This window comes from Scyliorhinus torazame, chromosome 9 (assembly GCF_047496885.1).
Source record: "Scyliorhinus torazame isolate Kashiwa2021f chromosome 9, sScyTor2.1, whole genome shotgun sequence".
In the NCBI taxonomy this organism is placed as follows: Eukaryota; Metazoa; Chordata; class Chondrichthyes; order Carcharhiniformes; family Scyliorhinidae; genus Scyliorhinus; species Scyliorhinus torazame.
This window is the reverse complement of record NC_092715.1, coordinates 216,109,772-216,134,920: the sequence shown is the minus strand read 5'-3', so window position 1 is coordinate 216,134,920 and position 25,149 is coordinate 216,109,772. Positions and strand designations below refer to the sequence as shown.

Sequence of the window (25,149 nt, the reverse complement as noted above, 5' to 3'; positions counted from 1 at the left end):
CTTTTAAAACTGGAAGCTGCCACTGATCAAAAGTGGAAGAGCTCAGCAGAACCACATCCCCACTTGACATAGGCAGCAGAGGACAACATGGAGATGTGATAATATATTAGACAAGAAACCTGCCGTTGACAACGAAGAAAAAATAAACTTTGTAATAAGCAGCCAAAAGGATTAAATAGAGTTGGGCTATACAGATCAGTGGATCCCATGTTTGATTCAGTTATTTATCTGTCAGGGTGGTAGTAGGGATCATTGCAATAGCCTCTACTTCTCCAGCCCGAGAGGAAAAAGAAATCTGATGCGATTTCCACTCATCATAGTTATCTCAGTGATTCCTGCTGGAAAAGGCACTGGAGTAAAAAACAGATTCAGACAGTCAGGTTTTAGCTGCGATGCTCCTATCCCTCTTTCCCATGCCACCCAAAAAGGCTGACCACCAACACACAAAACCTTTTGACAAGATCGCAGAGGGTTAGAAAAGATAACAATCATTTAACCAAAATTATAACAATGACGTGAATTTCTTTGGAATTTTAAAGTTTCAAATAAAACACATCTTAAACATATCTGCAGCATGTATTTACTCATACCCATCGTTTCTCCATGATACAAGTATCCAACGCCATCTGCATCAGAAGGCTCTTCATAATTTGCACATGGTCCTGGCCCACTGCTATTAAAAACCGATCTAAAAATAAAAAGCATCCTTAAACTTATTCCTGCTGAAATACTTGAATTGGAAATTATGCAGAGTGCAAATGTTTGTACATTGTCATATTAATTAACACATGCATTCTTCTACCTGTGTGCCTATCTTAAAACTGTCGATTGGTCTACATTATAGGGGTTCGTATTATATGAATTCTTTACAGAAAACAAACCTCCTGTTGCATAACCATCACTCACCTCTTTAAACCAGTAACATATTTATCACATACAGAAGCACTGTATATTATTCACCATCTCTCAAAATATTTCCATTGCTGGTTAATGGCTAGATAATTCCCACACCCAGAATGATTGAAGGTTCCAATTTAAGAGCATCAATTACAATACCCAAGTCTCGGAACAAGTTTATCTACTTACAAATTATCCTGGGGAACTCCTCGCTTTAAAGTTCTCTTGCTTTGCACAGAAGTGCTGGCTCTTGGTTTGTCATCTTCCTCACTTATGTCTGTTGGCTGTTCAAAGTATTCAGAGGGAACAGTTTCAGCTCGGTACTTCACAGTCGTATAATTTCTAGGTCCCATTACAGCCTGATTTGAACTACCTGGGGATGCCTGGGTGTTTGCACCATGTTCAATAGATTTTATGAAGAATTTCTTGGTGCCAGTTGCAAACTGCTTTTTAATTTCTGAAGACATTTGGACAGTTGTAGGTCTTTGTGGAGTCTTTTTGCCAACAGAAGCTGCAGAAACGGATGCTAAAGATTCTCGACACAGTTTTTGTGATGAGGACTTGGATGGTGAAGCAATATAGTCATTAGGTTGCCTTGCAGTTTTACAAACATATGCAGGTCTTGAAAGTGGACTGTATTCCTCCTCCTCTTGCATTTTATTTTGCTCTTGCATGTCAAAATTGTGAACCTTCAGCTTCGGTGTTGGGTTTTGTTTTTTGGGTAGCGGCGAGTCAAAGCCCTTTTCTTCTTCAACCTCAGAAAACAATCGTTTTTTCGGTCTAGGTTGTGCAGAATATTTTTGTTCTCTGCTTTGCTCCTTGAATAATACATCATCAAAATCATCATTCCATTGATTAGTTTTTCCCCGCTGGCCTGTGGCTTTTGACTGGCAAGGTGATGGTCTACCCAAGTTGCCATGTTGATTAGCTGTCCCTTGCTGCCCTTTCGGTTTTGACCAGGTATGTGCTGAGCTACTTGAAGAATCATTTTCAGAAACATCCTCCTCAAAATGTTGCTTCTCTGAACTCTGTATTTCACTCCTCGAGGTCTTTGCTCGTGCAGGTAATGATCTTATTTTCAAATCCTTCTTCATTTGTGATTTGAAAGGCTTTGCGGTCTGCTCTTGTAAACTGTCATCCAGTTCAGTCAAATAATCTGCCTTTAATGTCATTTGTGCACGATTGTCATCAGGCTCCACAACCCACCACTTTGATGGCGGTCGGGAAGGACGTTGGCTTCTTGTATACACACCCTCAATATTATCTTGAGGAAGAGTCTCATCAAACTGATAAGGGAGATTTTTCTTAGAATAGGGTTTCTTCAGCAGAGTTTTCTTCACTGACATTTCTTTCTTTTTCACTGAAATAAAAAGGCAGTATTCAAAGCAATGTTGAAAAGAATTTGTATTTAAAAATAGCTTTCCCAAAATACTTTACATGCCATAAAATACTTTTAATAAAGTCATTACTGTAATGTAGGTAAACACAGTACCCAATTTGTTCTTTCCAAGGTCCCACAAATAGCAGCAATGAGATAATAAGTTCATAAGATATAGGAGCAGAATTAGGCCATTCAGCCAATCAAGTCTTCTCTGCCATTCTATCATGACCAGATAACTTGTTTAAATGATGGCTGAAGAATAAATATTGCCCCAAAACACATTGTCCTTTCTCAAAGTAAGAAGTCTTACACACCAGGTTAAAGTCCAACAGGTTTGTTTGAAATTACTAGCTTTCGGAGCACAGCTCCTTCCTCAGGTGAATCAGGCCCACTCAGCTGGGGCTTAGAAGATCAAGCCTAAAAGCCGGCCCGAGCACGTTGGTTGTCCCAACAAGAACCGTGAAATGTAAATAGTTACTGCCATGGGCAGATTTATATTCTGAGAAATAAATCCCTTTGTCATTACCACTGGCTTCCTGCCCATTAAACTGGCGACAAGGAAAAAGGAAACTCCGGACTCTACTTCAGGGCGCCCCCAGCCGCTTCGGAAGACTGTCGTGCAGCAGCATTAGGAACTGGTTTTCAAAAATGCTGCTTTTTGGAGGCCTCTTGACGTAGGCCTGGAAGATTGGGCTCAATATGCAGAGCGGATGAATTCCATTTTCCAGGCCAAAGGTATTTTTGAAGAAGACGGAATAGGTTAATCCTCCTAACTGCTCGAGGGGCCCTGACCTTTGGTATTATAAAGAGGCTTACAGACACGGCTGCTTCGGATTCAAAGTTATTTGAGGACTTGATTGCACTGGTGTCTAACCATTATGACCCAAAGCCATTGGTTATTATGCAATGTTACCGGTTCAACATGGTTGTACATACTCTGGGTGAGACAGTGACTGATTTTTTGACCTGCCTGAGGCGGCTGACGAAGCACTGCGGGTTGAGGCCATCTCAATCTGATATGTTGAGGGATAGGCTTGTGTGTGGAATCAACAACACGGCCACGCAAAGGAAGCTGTTGGTGGAACCCATTGAGCTAGCACTGTTCTGTGAAAATGCGAAGGAGTACAGAAACTTCAAGGTTTCATGGACTATGGGGTCCATAGTATTACCCAACCACGCTATCGGACCTCTGCGATATCCCAGGCAGTATCGGAATGGCCAGGCCACCTCCAAAGTGAAATCAAAGGTAGAACTCCGCAATCGGGCTCAGTATTTGGGTCCTGCTACAGACCAGCGGGACACCTCCCCTGAGGATGAGTTCCAAAAGTATTGCCAGGCATGTGGGCATATAACACGTGGTAGTCAGGGCCGCCGGAATCAGCAGAGACAGTGCCATACAGGGCATGTGATGAGGCTGCTGCGAGCCAGGGCCTTGCATGTGGCTTCACCCGAGGAAGACAATTACAATTAGCAGACCCAGGCATACTTGCTTGACAGAGATGTTATTTGAGACTGTTTTAAATAAAAGACCTCAACCCTGTCAGAAGCATGCTGAAACTCTGTGGTACAACGTAAATCAGGCCAAGCCTGAATGTTGCCGAGGTCTTGCTGCATGCGGTCACTGACTGCTTCAGTAATATTGCAGTGACAGATGTTAATTGTATCCACCTTGGTGTGCATGTGAATCGTGCCACTTCAGTATATACGTTACACATACTTCATGCAAAGGGAAATCAATGACATGCTAAACTAGAAAGCTAACATATGCTAGAAACGTGATAAACTGCCCAAGCAAATGCCTTTGTGGGTCACTGATTTAGTGACTGGATGAAATTTGGTTTAATTAATCGAAATTCCACGATTGTGAAATGTGATTTCCTTTTAAATAATTTGATCAATAGTTTTTTTTGAAATCCTATATTTGTTTTAACAGTGAAGTAAAAAAGTTTAATTAAAGAACAGGATATAAAGGTTGATCCTAAGGACATAACGTTGCCAGAATTTGAACAGCAATTAGATATAATGGGCTGGGTTTGGGAGAGTGTATCACGTGGAATCTGTTTCTACTGGGAGCACTGTTCAGACAAAATTCAAGTAATGCACATGGGCATGCGTTCCCTGCCCTGCTGGACCATAGCTCGCGTTAAAGAGCCTGACAAGCTGGAGATGCTTATAAGCGCTCCACTTAGCACACACTCATTCCAGCCAAGACTTGCCCCCCAATTTAGGTAGGCCGTGGTGGACAGAATGCTGGATGCGTCACCACTTGAGCCCCGGCATCATTCATCGATCATAGATTATCATAGAATTTACAGTGCAGAAGGAGGCCATTCGGCCCATCGAGTCTGCACCGGCTCTTGGAAAGAGCACCCTACCCCAAGTTCAGCACCTCCACCCTATCCCCATAACCCAGTAACCCACCCAACACGAAGGGCAATTTTGGACACTAAGGGCAATTTATCATGACCAATTCACCTAACCCGCACATCTTTGGACTGTGGGAGGAAACCGGAGCACCCGGAGGAAACCCACGCACACACGGGGAGGATGTGCAGACTCCGCACAGCCAGTGACCCAAGCTGGAATCAAACCTGGGACCCTGGAACTGTGAAGCAATTGTGCTATCCACAATGCTACCGTCCTATCCCTCAATCGCCTAGAGGCCAATAACACCCTTACCTGCATAAGACATAGGGGCAAAATTAGGCCACTCGGCCCATCGTGTCTACTCCTCCATTCAATCATGGTTGATATTTTTCTTATCACCAATCTCCTGCCTTCTCCCCATAACCCTGATCCCATTATTAATCAAGAACTTATCTATCTCTGTCTTAAAGTCACTGATTTGGACTCCACAGCCTTCTGCAGCAGGTTTCCACAGATTCCTCATCTTCTGGCTGAAGAAATTCCTCCTCATCTCAGTTTTAAAGGATCATCCCTGTAGTCTGAGGTTGTGCCCTCGGATTCTAGCTTTTGCTATTAGTGGAAACACCCTCTCCACGTTCACTCTATCCAGGTATCGCAGCATCCTGCAAGTTTCAATAAGATCCCTCCTCATCCTAAACTCCAACGAATACAGACCCAGAGTCCTCAACCGCTTTTCACAGGACAGGTTCTTCATTCCAGCATTCTTGTGAATCTCCTCTGGACCCTTTCCAAGGCCAGCACATCCTTCCTTAGATACGGGACCAGGATTGCTCACAATACTCTAATGGGGTCTGCCTAGAGCCTTATACAGCCTCAAGAGAATCCTAGGATAAATCCCATCAGGTCCCGGGGACCCTGTTGGGAGTTTTTTATAGGCCTCCTAATAGTTCTAGGGATGTAGAGGAAAGGATGGCGAAGATGATTCTGGATATGAGCGAAAGTAACAGGGTAGTTATTATGGGAGACTTTAACTTTCCAAATATTGACTGGAAAAGATATAGTTCGAGTACAATAGATGGGTCATTTTTTGTACAGTGTGTGCAGGAGGGTTTCCTGAAACAATATGTTGACAGGCCAACAAGAGGCGAGGCCACGTTGGATTTGGTTTTGGGTAATGAACCAGGCCAGGTGTTGGATTTGGAGGTAGGAGAGCACTTTGGGGACAGTGACCACAATTCGGTGATGTTTACGTTAATGATGGAAAGGGATAAGTATACACCGCAGGGCAAGAGTTATAGCTGGGGGAAGGGCAATTATGATGCCATTAGACGTGACTTGGGGGGGATAAGGTGGAGAAGTAGGCTGCAAGTGTTGGGCACACTGGATAAGTGGGGCTTGTTCAAGGATCAGCTACTGCGTGTTCTTGATAAGTATGTACCGGTCAGACAGGGAGGAAGGCGTCGAGCGAGGGAACCGTGGTTTACCAAGGAAGTGGAATCTCTTGTTAAGAGGAAGAAGGAGGCCTGTGTGAAGATGAAGTGTGAAGTTTCGGTTGGGGCGATGGATTGTTACAAGGTAGCGAGGAAGGATCTAAAGAGAGAGCTAAGACGAGCAAGGAGGGGACATGAGAAGTATTTGGCAGGAAGGATCAAGGAAAACCCAAAAGCTTTCTATAGGTATGTCAGGAATAAGCGAATGACTAGGGAAAGAGTAGGACCAGTCAAGGACAGGGATGGGAAATTGTGTGTGGAGTCTGAAGAGATAGGCGAGATACTAAATGAATATTTTTCGTCAGTATTCACTCAGGAAAAAGATAATGTTGTGGAGGAGAATGCTGAGCCCCAGGCTAATAGAATAGATGGCATTGAGGTACGTAGGGAAGAGGTGTTGGCAATTCTGGACAGGCTGAAAATAGATAAGTCCCCGGGACCTGATGGGCTTTATCCTAGGATTCTCTGGGAGGCCAGGGAAGAGATTGCTGGACCCTTGGCTTTGATTTTTATGTCATCATTGGCTACAGGAATAGTGCCAGAGGACTGGAGGACAGCAAATGTGGTCCCTTTGTTCAAAAAGGGGAGCAGAGACAACCCCGGCAACTATAGACCGGTGAGCCTCACGTCTGTAGTGGGTAAAGTCTTGGAGGGGATTATAAGAGACAAGATTTATAATCATCTAGATAGGAATAATATGATCAGGGATAGTCAGCATGGCTTTGTGAAGGGTAGGTCATGCCTCACAAACCTTATTGAGTTCTTTGAGAAGGTGACTGAACAGGTAGACGAGGGTAGAGCAGTTGATGTGGTGTATATGGATTTCAGCAAAGCGTTTGATAAGTTTCCCCACGGTAGGCTATTGCAAAAATACGGAGGCTGGGGATTGAGGGTGATTTAGAGATGTGGATCAGAAATTGGCTAGCTGGAAGAAGACAGAGGGTGGTGGTTGATGGGAAATGTTCAGAATGGAGTACAGTCACAAGTGGAGTACCACAAGGATCTGTTCTGGGGCCGTTGCTGTTTGTCATTTTTATCAATGACGTAGAGGAAGGCGCAGAAGGGTGGGTGAGTAAATTTGCAGACGATACTAAAGTCGGTGGTGTTGTCGATAGTGTGGAAGGAAGTAGCAGGTTACAGAGGGATATAGATAAGCTGCAGAGCTGGGCTGAGAGGTGGCAAATGCAGTTTAATGTAGAGAAGTGTGAGGTGATTCACTTTGGAAGGAATAACAGGAATGCGGAATATTTGGCTAATGGTAAAGTTCTTGAAAGTGTGGATGAACAGAGGGATCTAGGTGTCCATGTACATAGATCCCTGAAAGTTGCCACCCAGGTTGATAGGGTTGTGAAGAAGGCCTATGGAGTGTTGGCCTTTATTGGTAGAGGGATTGAGTTCCGGAGTCGGGAGGTCATGTTGCAGCTGTACAGAACTCTGGTACGGCCGCATTTGGAGTATTGCGTACAGTTCTGGTCACCGCATTATAGGAAGGACGTGGAGGCTTTGGAGCGGGTGCAGAGGAGATTTACCAGGATGTTGCCTGGTATGGAGGGAAAATCTTATGAGGAAAGGCTGATGGACTTGAGGTTGCTTTCGTTGGAGAGAAGAAGGTTAAGAGGAGACTTAATAGAGGCATACAAAATGATCAGGGGGTTGGATAGGGTGGACAGTGAGAGCCTTCTCCCGCGGATGGATATGGCTGGCACGAGGGGACATAACTTTAAACTGAGGGGTAATAGATATAGGAAATTCAAATTTGACCTTATCAAGTGTTAAGAATTCCAGCAGGTCCCCCCGCCACGCCAGGGCACAGCGTGGAGATGTTGATCTCCACCCTAACAGGATCCGCCTTCGGGCAATCAACGAGGTGAAGGATACAACTTCTGCCTTTGCACCCTTTTCCAACCCCGGCTGGTCCGACACCCCGAATATGGCCACCCGAGGGCCCGGGTCCAGTTTCATGTGCACCACTTTAGAGATTACCCTAAAAACCTCCTTCCAGTGATCATCCAGCTTTGGACAGGACCAAAACATATGAACATGGTCTGCAGGGGTTCCCCCCCTGCTATGTTCACACACATTTTCTACCCTCAAAGAGCCGGCTCACCCTTGTAAGGTGCACTCTATACACCACCTTCAGCTGCATCAGCCCCAACCTCGCACACGAGGTGGAGGCGTTCACCCTCCGGAGCACCTCACACCAGAACCAGAGTTCTGGGGGCACCAGAGTTGGGAGGCACGGTAGCACAGTGGCTTCACAGTTCCAGGGTCCCAGGTTCGATTCCCGGCTTGGGTCACTATCTGTGCGGAGTTTGCACTTTCTCCCTGTGCCTGCGTGGGTTTCCTCCGGGTGCTCCGGTTTCCTCCCATAGTCCAAAAATGTGCAGGTTAGGGGAGTGGCCTTGCTAAATTGCCCGTAGTGTCCAAAAAAGGTTGGGTTGAGTTACGGGGATAGGGTGGAGGTGTAGGCTTGGGTAGGGTGCTCTTTCCAAGGGCTAGTGCAGACTCGATGGTCCGAATGGCCTCCTTCTGAACTGTAAATTCAATGATCTATGAACCCCATCTCCATATTCTCTCCCAACTACCTGCACATTAACCTGAAGAGAATCTTGAACTAGGACTCCCAAGTCTCTTTGTGCTTCTGTTTTCCTAAGCATTTCCCCATTTAGAAAATAGTCTATGCCTCCATTCTTCTTACCAAAGAGCCTAACCTCAGACTTTTCCACATTGTATTCCGTCTGCTACTTCTTTGCCAACACTCCTAGACTGTCCATGTCATCTCCCTTACGACCCACCCTCCACAAACCCCCTACACATGTATTACCCTCTTTGGATTGAATTTTTTTTTGTCGTGTACCGAGGTACAGTGAAAAGTATTATCCTGCGTACAGTTGACAGGAGCCTTGCACACACATGGCAACAGCTACAGACCCCCTGTAGGACTCACCTCTCACTATATCCTTTCTATGTCTCCAAGAATAAGGCAGCCCATAATAAGCACGAACACAAAAGGTGGGATGGCGCATCACTGACTTTCAGGTCCAGATGCCAGCTGAAGAAAGGGCACTGCAACTCATGCGCGAGGCTGAAGAGACGGCAAGGCAGCAATGAAGGGGGGCATTCAGCAAACAGATGAGAGCCCAATGCAAACACTGAAGTCCAAAAAAGTGAGGGCCCCCCCCCCCCCTTTCCTGGGAAGACACCAACATTTCGACACTGCTGTCACCGTGCACCATCGCAGAGACTATCACCTCGGTGGGAAATTGTTATAACCTGCCTACTTACGATTGGCTGGGGACTAATGACTATCCCACAATTCTATGGGAGTATGAACTTCCCCAATGAGGGGGGCGGAGAAACTCCTGGTATAAATAAGCTGGCCAGTTCAGGAACCAGCAGGAAGGAGAAGGTAGCAAGGGAAGTTACTGCTACTGTTATGTATATATTGTTATAGTAAATAAACATTATTATTTTGTATCCTTAAAACTCGTGCTGGATTCTTCGTGGCCCTTACAAAAGAAATATTAGTGATGAGGCTCCTGGGTCACCTTCTGGTGAGCACCACACATGTTGCAGCACACTAGGTGGAGGCAGGGACCCCCGAGCGTGTGGAGGGTCGGAAGGCTGCCCAATTCCAGTAATCAGCTGTCGCCCACTTCACAGTTCTGGAAAGTTTGATCCCATCGCTGGTGCAGAAGCAGAGCCAGAATCTTCAGGATGGGCTGTCAGCTACTTTCCAGCGCCAGCAAGTACACCTGGAGGAGTCCAATTGCCTTCAGGCGCAGGAGATGTTGCTGACAATGCGTAGTGCCCAGAGCAACCCTAAAACGGTGACGTACACAGTGGAAGGCCTGAGGGCAAGATGTCAGAGCCATGTGCCACAATGTCCAAGGCTTGGACACATGGTGCCGCTGATGGCTTGACGAATGTGATATAAAATAGTTACTTTAGAGTTACTAGTTAATGTAATGTAGAAATAAGCCACTTTGATTTTTGCAGTTAGGGACAAAGGAATTTGAGACCGCATGGAAAAAGCAGGAAGAGGTGTGTCTATGAGGGTGATGCTTCATTGATAGGGGCCAGAGAAAGGGATTGGAAGTGAGCCAATCAGAATAGATCGAACAGGTCAGGAGGGACATAGGCTGACCTATGTCCGTCGAGTATGTGAAACTTGATACCATATGAACTGATTTTGCAGAGATCCCTTTGTCTGTTAGTTCAGTCGTTTTCTGGAATGAAAGAGGCTGGATGTCTCTTACATTTCTGTAAGATGATTAAGCTTGCAAGCTAAATAAATAACTTCTGTTTACGTGCGAATCCGTCTCAACTTTTATTGAGGCCAGACTGACAGAGAAAGAAATTTGGAGATCAACAGGCTGAGGTGCAGAACAGGAGGGGCCCAGTCGCAGGCGGACATGTTATCTACTTTCCTTATCTTACGTGTCAAGGAAAACTCAAGCTAAAGTACAAAAACATTTTTATTGGCCTGGACTACATAACGATGTAGTTAAATTTTGTCAATCATTTCGCACATGTCAAATGATAGGGAAACCTCAAGCAGTGATAAAACCAGCGCCCTTCATACCCATTCCAGTATTTGAGGAACCTTTTACAAGGGTCCTAATTGCTTGCGTAGGACCGCTTCCTTAAACAAAAAGTGGGAATCAATATCGTTTGGCGATAATGGATGTGTCTACTAGGTTTCCAGAGGCCATTCCAGTACGTAATATTACAACAAAAAAGATTGTGGAGGAGTTACTTAAATTCTTTACTAGATATGAACTGCCCACAGAAATACAATCGGATCAAGGATCGAATATTACCTCAAGGTTATTCAAAGTTATGGATAGCTTACGAATAAAACAATTTAAATCAACTGCATAACATCCAGAATCGCAGGGAGCATTAGAAAGGTGGCATCAGACATTAAAGACAATGTGGAGGGCTTATTGTCAAGGAATTCCATTCGTGCTGTTTGCAATTAGGGATGCACCTAGTGAGTCAATCAAATTTAGTCCTTTTGAACTAATTTTTGCTCATGAGGTAAGAGGACCACTTAAATTGATTAAGGAAAAATTGGTGGGTGAGAAATCGGAAATTACACTATTGGATTAAGTGTCAAATTTTAGGGACCAATTAAATAGAGCAGGTGAATTGGCTAGACAACATTTCAAAGTTGCACAAAATGTGATGAAACAGGTAGCGGACAAGAAATCCAAAGTTTGTAGTTTTGCCAGTGGAGATAAAGTTTTAGTGTTGTTACCAGTGGTAGGTGAACCTTTAAAAGCTAGGTTTTGTGGACCTTATCAGATTGAAAAGAAATTAAGTGAGGTGAATTATGTGGTAAAAACACCAGATAGAAAGAAAACTCACCGAGTGTGTCATGTGAATGTGCTTAAAAGGTACTTTGAACGAGGAGAGAAAAAGGAGGAGGTTTTAATGACTCGAACTCAAAGTGACAAACCAAATCCAGATGACTGGGAATTTGACATACCTCAAATTAAATTGGAAAACGAGGATGTTCTTAAAAATTGGGATAAATTGTTGAGTTATCTTCCAGAGGAGAAACAAACTGACCTGAAAGAGTTATTGATATCACATGGACAAGTTTCTAGAGATACATTGGGAAGTGCTGAAATGGCTATACATGATGTAGATGTGGGAAATGCTGTTCCAATCAAACAACATCCATATAGACTTAACCCTTTAAAATTGGCACAGGTTAACAAAGAGATTGAGAGTATGCTTAAAAATGGCATAATTGAAGTGGGTTGCAGCCAAAGGAGCTCACCCATAGTGATGGTACCAAAACCACACGGTACCCAATGGCTGTGTGTGGACTATGGAAAGGTTAATGCAGTTACAAGAACGGACTCTTTTCCTATCCCACATTTGGAGGATTGCATTGAGAAAGTGGGACAATAGGACTTCCGGTTGCGGCTATGCCTAGGTAGGTCGCACGTTCGGCAGCTCCCGCCGGGAACGGACCTTTGGGCTCTCTAGAGGGGCCCCAACAGCAATTGTTCGACGGCTTCCAGTGTGGGAAGGTGATAGCAAGGTCCGCCCTACAGTATATGGATTGGACCAGGAGTGGAGCGGTGAAAAAAGTGATCTTGGAGCAGCGAAAATTGAGAGGGAGAAAAAACAAGATGGCGGCGTGTGGAGACCAAGCAGCATGGGCGTAGTGGTCGCAGGAGCAGCAGGAGTTTCTTAAACGCTGCTTTGAGGAGCTGAAGACAGAAATGCTGGCGCCAATGAAGGCGGCGATTGAGAAGCTAGTGGAGACCCAGAAGGCCCAAGGGGCGACGATCCGGGAGGTGCGGCATAAAGCCTCGGAAAACGAGGACGAGATCTTGGGCCTGGCGGTGAAGGTGGGGGCGCACGAGGCGCTGCACAAGAGGTGGGCGGAAAGATTTGAGGATCTGGAGAATAGGTCGAGGAGGAAGAATCTTCGGATTCTAGGTCTCCCCGAAGGAGTGGAGGGGCCCGATGCTGGAGCATGTGTGAGCACGATGCTCAATTCACTGATGGGCGCGGGAGCCTTCCCGAGGCCTCTGGAGCTGGATGGGGCTCACCGGGTCCTAGCAAGGAGACCCAACGCCAACGAGCCGCCAAGGGCTGTAGTGGTGAGGTTTCACCGCTTTATGGACAGAGAGTGTGTCCTGAGATGGGCCAAGAAAGAGTGGAGCAGCAGGTGGGAGAACACGGAGATCCGAATCTACCAGGACTGGAGTGCAGAGGTGGCTAAGAAGAGAGCTGGTTTCAATCGGGCTAAGGCGGTGCTCCATCGAAAGGGGGTGAAGTTCGGTATGCTGCAGCCAGCGCGATTGTGGGTCACGTTCCAGGATCGGCACCACTATTTCAAAACGCCTGATGAGGCACGGAGCTTTATATGGACTGAAAAGTTGGACTCAAATTGAGGGTTTGTTGTGGGGGGATGTTTACTGTGTATATGTGTTTATTACGTTGAGGGAATGTTCCTCTGGTTTGGGTGCTGGATGGGGATGGGTGAAGGGATTTGATGGGGAGACTGTGGGAGAGTGGGGACGTCGGTGCTGGCGGGGCAGACCCCCACGAAGGAAGAGGGGGAGTGGAGGCCCGGGGATGAAGAATTGGGGTAAGGACGCAAAAGGAGCTGCGCCAGAGGGGGCGGGGCCGGCTCAGGAAAGCGCGGGCTATTTCCCGCGCTAGGGAAGGACGGGGTGGAGGGGGGGATGGGTGGTGCTGGAGAGGAGCGCACACTGACTGCCAGGGAGGGGGAGGGGGAATTCTCACACTGGAGGGGGTCGATGGAATGGCGGGAGGGGCCGGGTTCAGCAGGAGTCAGCTGACTTACGGGAGTGTTATGGGGGGAGCAAAAGGGCTAGATGTGGATCTAACGGGGGGGATGGGGGGGGGGGGGGGTAGGGTTGCTGCTGCATTAGCCAAAGGGGAGCTGGAAGTAGGTCTGCCTCTGGGGACTGGAGGGTGAGGGAGGCGCGGGCACGTGGCTGCCCTAGAAAAGGAGATGGCTAGTCGGCAAGGGGGGTTGGGGGGGCCGGCAGTGAGTAGCCCCCCAATCCGGCTGATAATTTGGAATGCGAGGGGCCTGAACGGGCCGGTCAAGAGGGCCCGGATGTTCGCGCACTAAAAGGAACTGAAGGCAGACGTGGTTATGCTCCAGGAGACACATTTGAAGGTGGCAGATCAGGTTAGGCTGAGAAAGGAATGGGTAGGACAGGTATTCCATTCAGGGCTGGATGCGAAGAACAGAGGGGTTGCAATACTGGTGGGGAAGCGGGTGCCGTTAGAGGCAACTAATATTGTAGTGGATAATGGAGGTCGATATGTGATGGTGAGCGGTAGGTTGCAGGGGGTGTGGGTGGTACTGGTAAACATATATGCCCCGAACTGGGATGATGCCGGATTTATGAAACGCATGCTGGGTCGGATTCCGGACCTGGAGGTAGGAAGCGGCCAAGGTGCTTAGGGGGTTATGGACCAGATGGGGGGAGTGGATCCATGGAGGTTTGTCAGGCCCCAGGCCAGGGAATTTTCATTCTTTTGCCACGTCCTTAGAGCCTACTCCCGGATAGATTTTTTTTATTTTGAGTAGGGCGCTAATCCCGAAAGTGGAGGGAAACGGAGTATTCGGCCATAGCCATCTCAGACCACGCCCTGCACTGGGTGGAGCTGGAGTTAGGAGAGGAGAGGGACCAGCGCCCGCTGTGCCGTCTAGATGTGGAATTATTGGTGGGTGGGTGCGGGGTGCATTGAAAGATATTTGGAGGTCAATGACAACGGGGAGGTGTAGGTGGGGGTAGTCTGGGAGGCGCTGAAGGCGGTGGTCAGGGGAGAGTTAATCTCCATCAGGGCCTACAGGGAGAAGAGGGAGAGGGAGAGGTTGGTGGGGGAGATCTTAAGGGTGGACAGGAGATATGGAGAGGCCCCCCGAGGAGGGACTACCCAGGGAGCGGCGGAACCTCCAGACGGAGTTCTACCTGTTGACCACAGGGAAAGCAGAGGCACAGTGAAGGAAGAGGCAGCAGAGGGAGGCAGCGAGGGAGATAGGTAGAGTTAAGGATAGCGGGGGGAATGCGGTGCGGAGTGCGGTGAGAATAAATGAGGTATTTAGGGACTTCTGTGGGGATCTGTACAGATCTGAGCCCCCAGCGGGGTAAGAGGGGATGCGACGATTTTTGGATCAGCCGAGGGTGGAGGAGCAGGTGGTGGCTGGTTTAGGGGGCGCCAATTGGGCTGGAGGAGCTGGTTAAAGGATTGGGGAGCATGCAGGCGGGGAAGGCCCAGGGGCCAGATGGGTTCCCGGTTGAGTTTTACAGGAAATAAGTGGACCTGCTAGGCCCGTTGCTAGTGAGGACTTTCAATAAGGCAAGGGAGTGGGGGACCTTGCCCCCGACAATGTCCGGGCCGCTGATCTCTCTGATCCTGAAGCGGGACAAGGACCCACTGCAGTGTGGGTCGTATAGACCGATCTCGCTCCTCAATGTGGATGCTAAGTTGCCGGCAAAAGTGCTGGCTACGAGAATTGAAGACTGTGTCCCGGGGGTGATTCATGAGGACCAGACGGGATTTGTAAAGGGCAGGCAGCTAAACACTAATGTGTGGAGGCTCCTCAATGTGATTATGATGCCCTCGGTGGAGGGAGAAGCGGAGGTAGTGGCAGCTATGGACGCGGAGAAGGCCTTCGACCGGGAGGAGTGGGAGTATCTTTGGGAAGTGCTGCGGAGGTTTGGGTTCGGGGAGGGGTTCATCAGCTGGGTCAGATTGCTATATAGAGCCCCGGTGGCGAGTGTGGCTACGAATCGGCGGAGGTCGGAGTACTTTTGGCTGTACCGAGGGACGAGGCTGGGGTGCCCCTTGCTGTTTGCATTGGCAATTGAGCCTCTGGCCATGGTACTAAGGGAGTCCAGGAAATGGAGGGGACTGGTCCGAGGGGGAGAGGAACATCGGGTGTCGCTGTATGCGGACGACCTGTTGCTGTATGTGGCAGATCCAGTGGAGGGGATGGCGGAGGTCATGAGGATCCTAAGGGAGTTTGGGGACATTCTCGGGGTATAAGCTCAATGTAGGTAAAAGTGAGCTCTTTGTGGTGCATCCAGGGGACCAGGGAAGGGGGATAGACGACCTGCCGTTGAAGAGGGCGGAAAGGAGCTTTCGGTACTTGGGGATCCAGGTGGCTGGGAGTTGGGGGGCCCTGCACAAACTCAATTTGACGCGGTTGGTGGAGCAGATGGAGGAGGATTTCAAAAGATGGGATGTGCTGCCACTCTCGCTAGCGGGCAGGGTGCAGTCGGTTAAAATGATGGTCCTCCCGAGGTTTCTCTTTGTGTTCCAGTGCCTTCCCATTATGATTCCCAAGGCCTTTTTCAAACGGGTAGGGAGGAGTATCATGGGTTTCGTGTGGACAAATAAGACCCCGAGGGTAAAGAGGGTGTTTCTGGAGCATAGTAGGGACAGGGGAGGGCTGGCTCTACCGAATTTGTGCGACTATTATTGGGCTGCCAATGTGGCGATGATCCGTAAGTGGGTAATGGAGGGAGATGGGGCGGCGTGGAAGAGGATGGAGATGCCATCCTGTGTGGGCACGAGCCTGAGGGCGCTGGCGACGGCACCACTGCCGCTCTCGCCGACAAGGTACACCACGAGTCCGGTGGTGGCGGCGACGACGTTGAAGATCTGGGGGCAGTGGAGACGACACAGGGGCGAGGTGGGAGCCTTGGTTTGGTCCCCGATTCGGGAGAACCATCGGTTCGTCCCGGGAAGGATGGATGGAGGATTTCGGAGCTGGTATCGGGCAGGGATTAGAAGAATGGGGGACCTGTTTATAGATGGGACGTTTGCGAGCCTGGGGGCGCTGGAGGAGAAGTTTGGGTTATCCCCGGGAAATGCTTTCAGGTATATGCAAGTGAGGGCGTTTGTGAGGCGGCAGGTGAGGGAATTCCCGCTGCGCCCGGCACAGGGGACTCAGGACAGGGTGATTTTGGGTGTATGGGTTGGAGAAGGCAGGGTTTTGTTGGAAAATTTGAATAAACATATTTTTTTTTAAAAGAGAAAGTGGGACAATCAGCTTTTATTTCCAAATTGGATTTACTTAAAGGTTACTGGCAGGTACCTTTATCCGAAAGGGCGAAGGAGATTTCAGCTTTTGTGACTCCAGATGGTATATACCAATTCAAAGTTATGCCATTTGGCATGAAAAACGCCCCAGCCACATTTCAACGGTTAACTAACAAAGTTGTTTCAGGATTACCCAATTGTGCGGTATACATCGACGATCTGGTAATATTCAGCCAGACATGGACAGAACATTTAAAAGATTGGATGGAGTTATTCGCTCGACTTCAGTAGGAGGGTTTGGTGATAAACCTAGCCAAAAGTGAATTTGGAAAAGTCAAGTCACTTTCCTTGGCCAATCGGATAGGGTCGAATGGTCACACGGGATGTGAAACCAACAGTTATTGAGGAGTTTCCGATACCCTCAAGACGGAGGGAAATAATACGATTTCTTGGCATGAGTTGATTTGATCGAACATTTGTGCAAAAGCTTTGTAGCGTGGTTTCTCCACTGATGGACTTGCTGAAGAAACGTCGAAAATTTCAATGAACAGCAGAGTTTCAACAGGCATTTGACTGCCTGAAAGCTGTGGTAACCAATGCTCCTGTGTTGGAGGATTACAAGGGACTCGGTGATCAGATTGAACTAAAGTATCTGACTTTAAAGAGACATGCCGAGGCGTAGAGAAATGGACGGATCGTGCAGAAACCTTCTTGTTCAAAGAGACTGTCAATCGAGAGGAATTGCAGTTGGAGGAAGAAAAACAAAATGGACTATATTATTATACCTGATGGCATGTGTTGTTTTTTGAAACAAAAAGTATATTTACTGTGTGCATTTCTTCAAGGATTAAAAACAAACATTAAAAACAAACGGGAGGCAAAAGTTGACATTGGGCCGCTCCAAAATGACGCTGGTAATTTTGTGATGGGAGACAAGGAAATAGCTGAGGAACTGAATAAGTACTTTGCGTCAGTCTTCACAGTAGAAGACATGAGTAATATCCCAAAAATTCCGGAGAGTCAGGGGGCAGAGTTGAATATGGTAGCCATCACAAAGGAGAAAGTGCTAGAGAAACTAAGAGGTCTAAAAATTGATAAAGCCCCAGGCCCAGATGGGCTACATCCTAGAGTTCTAAAGGAGATAGCTGAAGAAATAGTGGCGGCGTTAGTTATGATCTTTCAAAAGTCACTGGAGTCAGGGAAAGTCCCAGAGGATTGGAAAATCGCTGTTGTAACCTCCCTGTTCAAGAAGGGAACAAGGAAAAAGATGGAAAATTGTAGGCCAATTAGCCTGACCTCGGTTGTTGGCAAGTTTCCATTGTTAAGGATGAGATTTCTAAATTCTTGGACGTGCAGGGTCGGATTAGGACAAGTCAGCATGGATTTAGTAAGGGGAGGTCGTGCCTGACAAACCTGTTAAGAGTTCTTTGAAGAGATAACAAATAGGTTAGACCAAGGAGAGCCAATGGATGTTATCTATCTTTACTTCCAAAAGGCCTTTGATAAGATGCCTCACGGGAGACTGCTGAATAAAATAAGGGCCCATGGTATTCGAGGCAAGGTACTAACATGGATTGACGATTGGCTGTCAGGCAGAAGGCAGAGAGTTGGGATAAAAGGTTCTTTTTCGGAATGGCAACCGGTGACGAGTGGTGTCCCGCAGGGTTCAGTGTTGGGGCCACAGCTGTTCTCTTTATATATTAACGATCTAGATGACGGGACTGGGGGCATTCTGGCTAAGTTTGCCGATGATACAAAGATAGGTGGAGGGGCAGGTAGTATGGAGGAGGTGGAGAGGCTGCAGAAAGATTTAGACAGTTTAGGAGAGTGGTCCAAGAAATGGCTGATGAAATTCAACGTGGGCAAGTGCGAGGCCTTGCACTTTGGAAAAAAGAATAGAGGCATGGACTATTTTCTAAACGGTGACAAAATTCATAATACTGAAGTGCAAAGGGACTTGGGAGTCCTAGTCCAGGATTCTCTAAAGGTAAACTTGCAGGTTAAGTCCGTAATTAAGAAAGCAAATGCAATGTTGTCATTCATCTCAAGAGGCTTGGAATATAAAAGCAGGGATGTACTTCTGAAGCTTTATAAAGCATTAGTTAGGCCCCATTTAGAATACTGTGAGCAATTTTGGGCCCCACACCTCAGGAAGGACATACTGGCACTGGAGCGGGTCCAGCGGAGATTCACACGGATGATCCCAGGAATGGTAGGCCTAACATACGATGAACGCCTGAGGATCCTGGGATTATATTCATTGGAGTTTAGGAGGTTGTGGGGAGATCTAATAGAAACTTACAAGATAATGAATGGCTTAGATAGGGTGTATGTAGGGAAGTTGTTTCCATTAGCAGGGGAGACTAGGACCCGGGGGCACAGCCTTAGAATAAAAGGGAGTCACGTTAGAACAGAGATGAGGAGAAATTTCTTCAGCCAGAGAGTGGTGGGTCTGTGGAATTCATTGCCACAGAGGGCGGTGGAGGCCGGGACGTTGAGTGTCTTTAAGACAGAAGTTGATAAATTCTTGATTTCTCGAGGAATTAAGGGCTATGGAGAGAGAGCGGGTAAATGGAGTTGAAATCAGCCATGATTGAATGGTGGAGTGGACTCGATGGGCCGAATGGCCTTACTTCCGCTCCTATGTCTTATGGTCTTATGGATAGTGAAAAGGTGAAAAATGAAACCGTCTTGAAATTGGTGGGGGGGGGGGGGGTTCTTGGGGGGAGGTGTCATTAGAATGTCGCTTTAAGAAATGTTTGGCGGCTCATATTACTGCAGCGATTTCAGGGTGTGGGTGGGGCTGGGCTGTCTGGCAGCTTTTTACTTTCGTTTTTGAGCAGGCTGCAGGGTGTGCTTTAGTTTTGTTTTCAGTGTTGCAGCTGAAAGCCAGACAAAGCAGGTGTACTGTTGATCTCTCTGCCATGAAAAGACAATCTCTTGATCATTTGGTGGATTCAGAATTATAAATGTTCTCAGTAATGAATGTAAACCTAATGTGCTTCTGTTAAAAGGTGTTTCTTCTGTTTTCTGGATGTTGTTTGGGAAGTTATTTAGGATTACTTAGTGTTGTATTCTTTGGAGGTTGTATTTGAATTAATGGTTGCTAAGGTGTTCATTGTATGTTTTAAAAAGGTTAACTTGAGTTCATAGAATAAACATTGTTTTGCTTTAAAAAGTACTTTCCATTTCTGCTGTACCACTCCTGTCGAGTGGGCCGTGCGCTCCCCATACTACAATCTATTAAAAGTTGTAGGTCAGGTGAACTCCATGATACACTTTGGGGTTCTCTAAACCCTGGCCCATAACAACAGCAACTCGTGAGTGATCCCTAACTGGTCACCATCTCCTGCAACCCATCCCATACGTGCAGGGATTACGGGTGGACAGAGCAGCAGGGCTCTTCTCGCAGTCAGTAATCATCATCCTCCATTCCATGGGCATGAACCGCAGATACTGCAAACCCAGGGCCAATACCCTGTGGTGATGCTGGTATGACTCTTGGGCGGGGGGAGGAGGAGAGACACAGACGGACAATCACACAAGACTGTGAAGGAGTGGAAGCTCAGGGGAAGGCGGAGTGAAGGATAGAGATGGGGTGAGGGGTTCCGGGAAGGAGGATTGTGTGTGTGGCAGGGATGGAGTGGAAAGAGGTAGGACGGCGACAGAGCTACCGGGGGCCAGGCCTACTAGTTAGTAAATCGGGAGGTGACAAAGTTGCCCTATGTGCGACGACACTGGATCACAAGTTGGGAGGCACTGCATAAAATCACTAGAGTGCAGAGGCCCATTCAGCCCATCGAGTCTGCACCGACCCTCCAGAAAAGCTGCCTACCTAGCCCATTCCCCTGCCCATGTCTCTACGGGAGGGTGGGGAGACAGACAATGTTAGCAAGATGAAGGTTCTCTTGACCATTCAAAGCTATCAGGTTACAAGGAGTTGAATTGCAGCATCCTCCAGATGTTGTCGCCCCCATCCTATTCGTCCTTGATATGTCACCCGCACTGCACCCATGTCCCCATCAGTGAGTGGCATCCAGCCTGTGATGTGTGAAGCTTCGAACTTCACCACCCGCCCCTGTCAACAGGGGCACCGATAGTTGCCACAACCGGTGTCAGCAATAGGTTCTGTGGCCCCTGTCTCTTTCCCCCAGAAGGGTCTACTGCGAGTCTCCTCGCTAGGTGGAATGTGTGTTATCGCACCAGCAGTGTGGCAACTGGTTGTGTGGTGGAGATGGGTCAATGTGTGCTGCCAGTCCTCGCCATGCTAACCTGGTGTGCAGGGAGGTGCAACCGATGGGGGTGGGTGGAGGACGTGTGCGTTTGCTGGGAGCTTAACTGTAGTGTTATGTGGCACCTGGGTGTAAGACATAGGTTGTGGCACAGAGCTGGTCAGGTTTCCTGGCTGGGGGAAGGATGGATGAGAGTAGGGGCACGGTGGACAGTAAGCGTTTGGAGTCACTTTGTGATCCTAAGGAGTGGGTTGGCTGATAGTGTCACTGGTGAGGCTTCCACTTAGAGGGGCTTTGTGCCAGGGATGGTTCCAGCAGGCATGGTGCATATGTCCTTTGCTTGGGGTGAGCTCTGCTGTTCCCCTCTTCCTCTGCTGTGGGGCTGCTCTTCTGAGGAGCGCCAATACCTGGTGGGCCAGCGACTTTGACCATTGCCATGCCCATCACATTGATTATAAAGCTGGGATGAGGTATTCCAGAGGGGCGGGCTAGGTGAGTTCCTGCATGACGTGGGCCGAAGGGCCTGTACTGCGCTGTATCATTCTATGTTCTATGACCAGAGGCTCTCTGAGCACATACAGCACACAGTGAGCAGTCAGCAGTCTGAACAGCTAGGGGCCTGTAAGTTGCAGCAAGGACACCCCCCAGCAAGTCTGAAAAGTTTTGAGAGTTTTCTTTTTCTTGCTCCCCCTCAACAGCCATGGTGCCTGGGCTCCATTCGTAAGTACTTGCACCGATTCTCCCTGCGTGATTCACGCCTGAAAGGAGTGGAGCAACCAGTGTCCAACCCGTTAATCACTCAAATCCATGCAAGAAAGAACTAAGGGCACTGTTCCTACGTTTGCAGATGAAACAAACATATGCAGAAGGACAGGCAGTATTGAGGAAGCAGGGGGGCTGCAGAAGGATTTGGACAGGCTAGGAGAGTGGACAAAGAAGTGGCAGATGGAATACAATATGGAAAAGTGTGAGGTTATGCACTTTGGAAGGGGGAATGGAGGCTCAGATTTTCTAAATGGGGAAATAATTAGGAAATCAGAAGCACAAAGGAACTTGGGAGTCCTTGTTCACGATTCTCTGAAGGTTAATATGCAGGTTCAGTCGGCAGTTAGGAAGTCAAATACGATGTTAGCATTCGTGCCGAGAGGGCTAGAATACAAGACCAGGGATATAGTTCTGGGGCTGTATACAGCTCTGGTCAGACCCATTTGGAGTATTGTGAGCAATTTTGGCCCCCGTATCTAAGGAAGTGCTGGCCTAGGAAAGGGTCCAGAGGAGGCTCACAAGAATGATCCTGGAATGAAGAACTTGCCGTATGAGGAACGGTTGAGGACTCTGGGCCTGTACTCAACCAACTTTAGAAAGATATGGGGGGGGGGGGGATCTTATTGAAACTTGCAGGATACTGCGAGGCCTGGATAGACTGGATGTGGAGAGGATGTTTCCACTAGTAGGAAAAACTAAAACCAGAGGACACAACCTCAGACTAAAGGGACGATCCTTTAAAACAGAGATGAGGAGGAATTTCTTCAGCCAGAGGGTGGTGAATATGTGGAACACCTTGCCCCAGAAGACTGCGGAGGCCAAATCACTGAATGTCTTTAAGACAAGATACGGGTTCCGGTTGCAGCTATGCGGAGCTAAGCCGCACGATTCGGCAGCTCCCGCTATTACGGACTTTCAGGCTCGTTAGAGGAGCCCCAATGGAATTTTTCTCGAAGACAACCTGTGGGGAAGGGAAGAGAGAGGTCCCCTTCCAACGTTTATGGACCGGACCAGAAGTGAAACGGCCAAAAAAGCAGCATTGGAGCAGCGGAAGAGAGGGAAAAAAACAAAATGGCGGCGTCCGGGGACAAAGCTGAGTGCGGGCCGGAGCTGCAGTAGTTCATCATGCGCTGCTTCGAGGAGCTGCGGAAGGAGATGCTGGCGCCTATGCTGTCGGCAATTGAAGGACTAGGGATGACCCAGAAGGCCCACGAGCTCTTGGGCCTGGCAGTGAGAGTGGAGCAGCACGAGGCGCTACACAAGAGGTGGGCGGGAAGACTAGAAGACCTGGAGAACAGGTCGAGGAGAAAGAATCTGCGGATCCTGGGTCTCCCTGAAGGAGTGGAGGGGGCCGATGCCGGGGCATACGCGAGCACGATGCTAGGGGCGATGATGGGCGCGGAGGCCCCTTCGAGGTCGCTGGAGCTGGACGGGGCACACCGGGTGCTGGCGAGGAGGCCCAAGGCAAATGAGCCGCCAAAGGCGATGGTGGTGAGATTTCACCGGTTCACGGGCAGAGAGAGGGTCCTGAAATGGGCCAAGAAGGAGCGGAGCAGTAAGTGGGACAATGCAGAGATCCGAATATACCTGGACTGGAGTACGGAGGTTGCAAAGCGGAGAGCGGGTTTCAACCGGGCCAAAGCGGTGTTGCACCGGAAAGGAGTGAAATTCGGAATCCTGCAGCCAGCGCGACTGTGGGTCACATACAAGGACCAACACTATTATTTTGAAACGCCTGAAGAGGCGTGGACCTCCATACAAACCGAAAAGTTGGACTCTGAGGGTTTGTGAGGGTGGGGGGGGGGGATGTTTGAGGTTTGATGTGTGATGGTTGTTGTATATAGGGGTCAATCACATGCAGGAAATGTTACAAGGGCTGGGGGAGAGAGACAAGGCCGCGATAGGAGCTGCGCCAGAGGGGGCGGGGCGGGAAGAAAGGTGGGAAGGGGAACGAAGGAACGCATACTGATTAGGACAGTCCCACATGGGGAGGTCAATGGGACGGTGGGGGAAGCCGGGGTCAGCAGGTGTCAGCTGACTTACGGGGGTGATATGGGGGGGAGCAAAAAAGCTAGACAGGGGTCTAGCAGGGGGGTGGGGGGGGGGGGTTGCTTGCTGCTGCACTGGCCGAAAGGGAATGGGACACAGAAGAGGTGGTCGGGGCGGGGGTCCCCCGGCTGGGGGACTGGAGAGTGAGGGAGGCGCGGACACGGGACTGGCCTAGAAAAGGAGATGGCTAGTCGGCGGGTGGGGGGGGGGGGCGAGAGCCCCTCCAATCCGGCTGGTAACGTGGAACGTGAGGGGCCTGAATGGGCCGGTGAAGAGGGCCCGAGTGTTCGCGCACTTAAAGGGACTGAAGACAGACGTGGTCATGCTCCAAGAGACACATCTGAAGGTGGCGGACCAGGTCAGGTTAAGAAAGGGATGGCTAGGACAGGTATTCCACTCGGGACTGGACGCAAAGAATAGAGGGGTGGCAAAGCGGGTGCCATTTGAGGCCAAGACTATCGTAGTGGATAATGGAGGGCGATATGTGATGGTGAGCGGTAGGTTGCAAGGGACGTGGGTGGTGTTGGTAAATGTATATGCCCCGAACTGGGATGATACTGGATTCATGAAGCGCATGTTGGGGCGCATTCCGGACCTGGAGGTAGGAGGCCTGATAATGGGAGGGGTTTTCAATACAGTGTTGGATCCAGCACTGGACCGCTCCAGATCAAGGACTGGAAAGAGGCCGGCGGCGGCCAAGGTGCTTAGGGGGTTTATGGATCAGATGGGGGGAGTGGACCCATGGAAGTTTGCAAGGCCGCAGGCCAGGGAATTTTCTTTTTTCTCCCATGTGCACAAAGCCTACGCCCGGATAGATTTTCTTGTTCTGGGCTTGGTGCTCATCCCGAGGGTGGAGGGGACAGAATATTCGGCCATAGCCGTTTCGGATCACGCCCCGCACTGGGTGGAACTGGAGCTGGGAGAGGAGAGGGACCAACGCCCGCTGTGGCGGCTGGATGTGGGACTGCTGGCAGATGAGGTGGTGTGTGGGAAGGTGAGGGGGTGCATCGAAATGTACTTGGAGGTCAACGACAACGGGGAGGTGCGGGTGGTATGGGAGGCGTTGAAGGCGGTGATCAGGGGAGAGTTAATCTCCATCAGGGCTCATAGGGAGAAGACAGAGGGCATGGAAAGGGAGAGGTTAGTGGGGGAGATTTTGAGAGTGGACAGGAGATACGCAGAGGCCCCGGAGGAGAGATTACTTGGGGAAAGACGACGGCTCCAGACGGAGTTTGACCTGTTGACCACGGGGAAGGCGGAGGCACAGTGGAGGAAGGCGCAGGGGACGACCTACGAGTATGGGGAAAAGGCTAGTCGGATGCTGGCACACCAGCTCCGTAAGAGGATGGCAGCGAGGGAAATAGGGGGAGTCAAAGATGGAAGGGGAACCACGGTTCGGAGTGCGACGAAA

At 48.9% G+C, this 25,149-nt stretch overlaps 1 protein-coding gene across 2 annotated transcripts in view; it reads right to left on the bottom strand.

Moving 5' to 3' along the window:
* The window catches only part of LOC140429746 (uncharacterized), a 196,602-nt gene that overhangs the window by 21,000 nt on the left and 150,453 nt on the right, over nucleotides 1-25,149 (bottom strand). For both annotated transcript variants that reach the window (XM_072517106.1, XM_072517107.1), the window contains exons 12-13: nucleotides 1,087-2,257; nucleotides 591-688 (exon numbers count right to left, since the gene is read on the bottom strand). In XM_072517106.1, coding sequence (XP_072373207.1) covers nucleotides 591-688; nucleotides 1,087-2,257 — 1,269 coding nt within the window. The remainder of the gene's footprint in view (nucleotides 1-590; nucleotides 689-1,086; nucleotides 2,258-25,149) is intronic.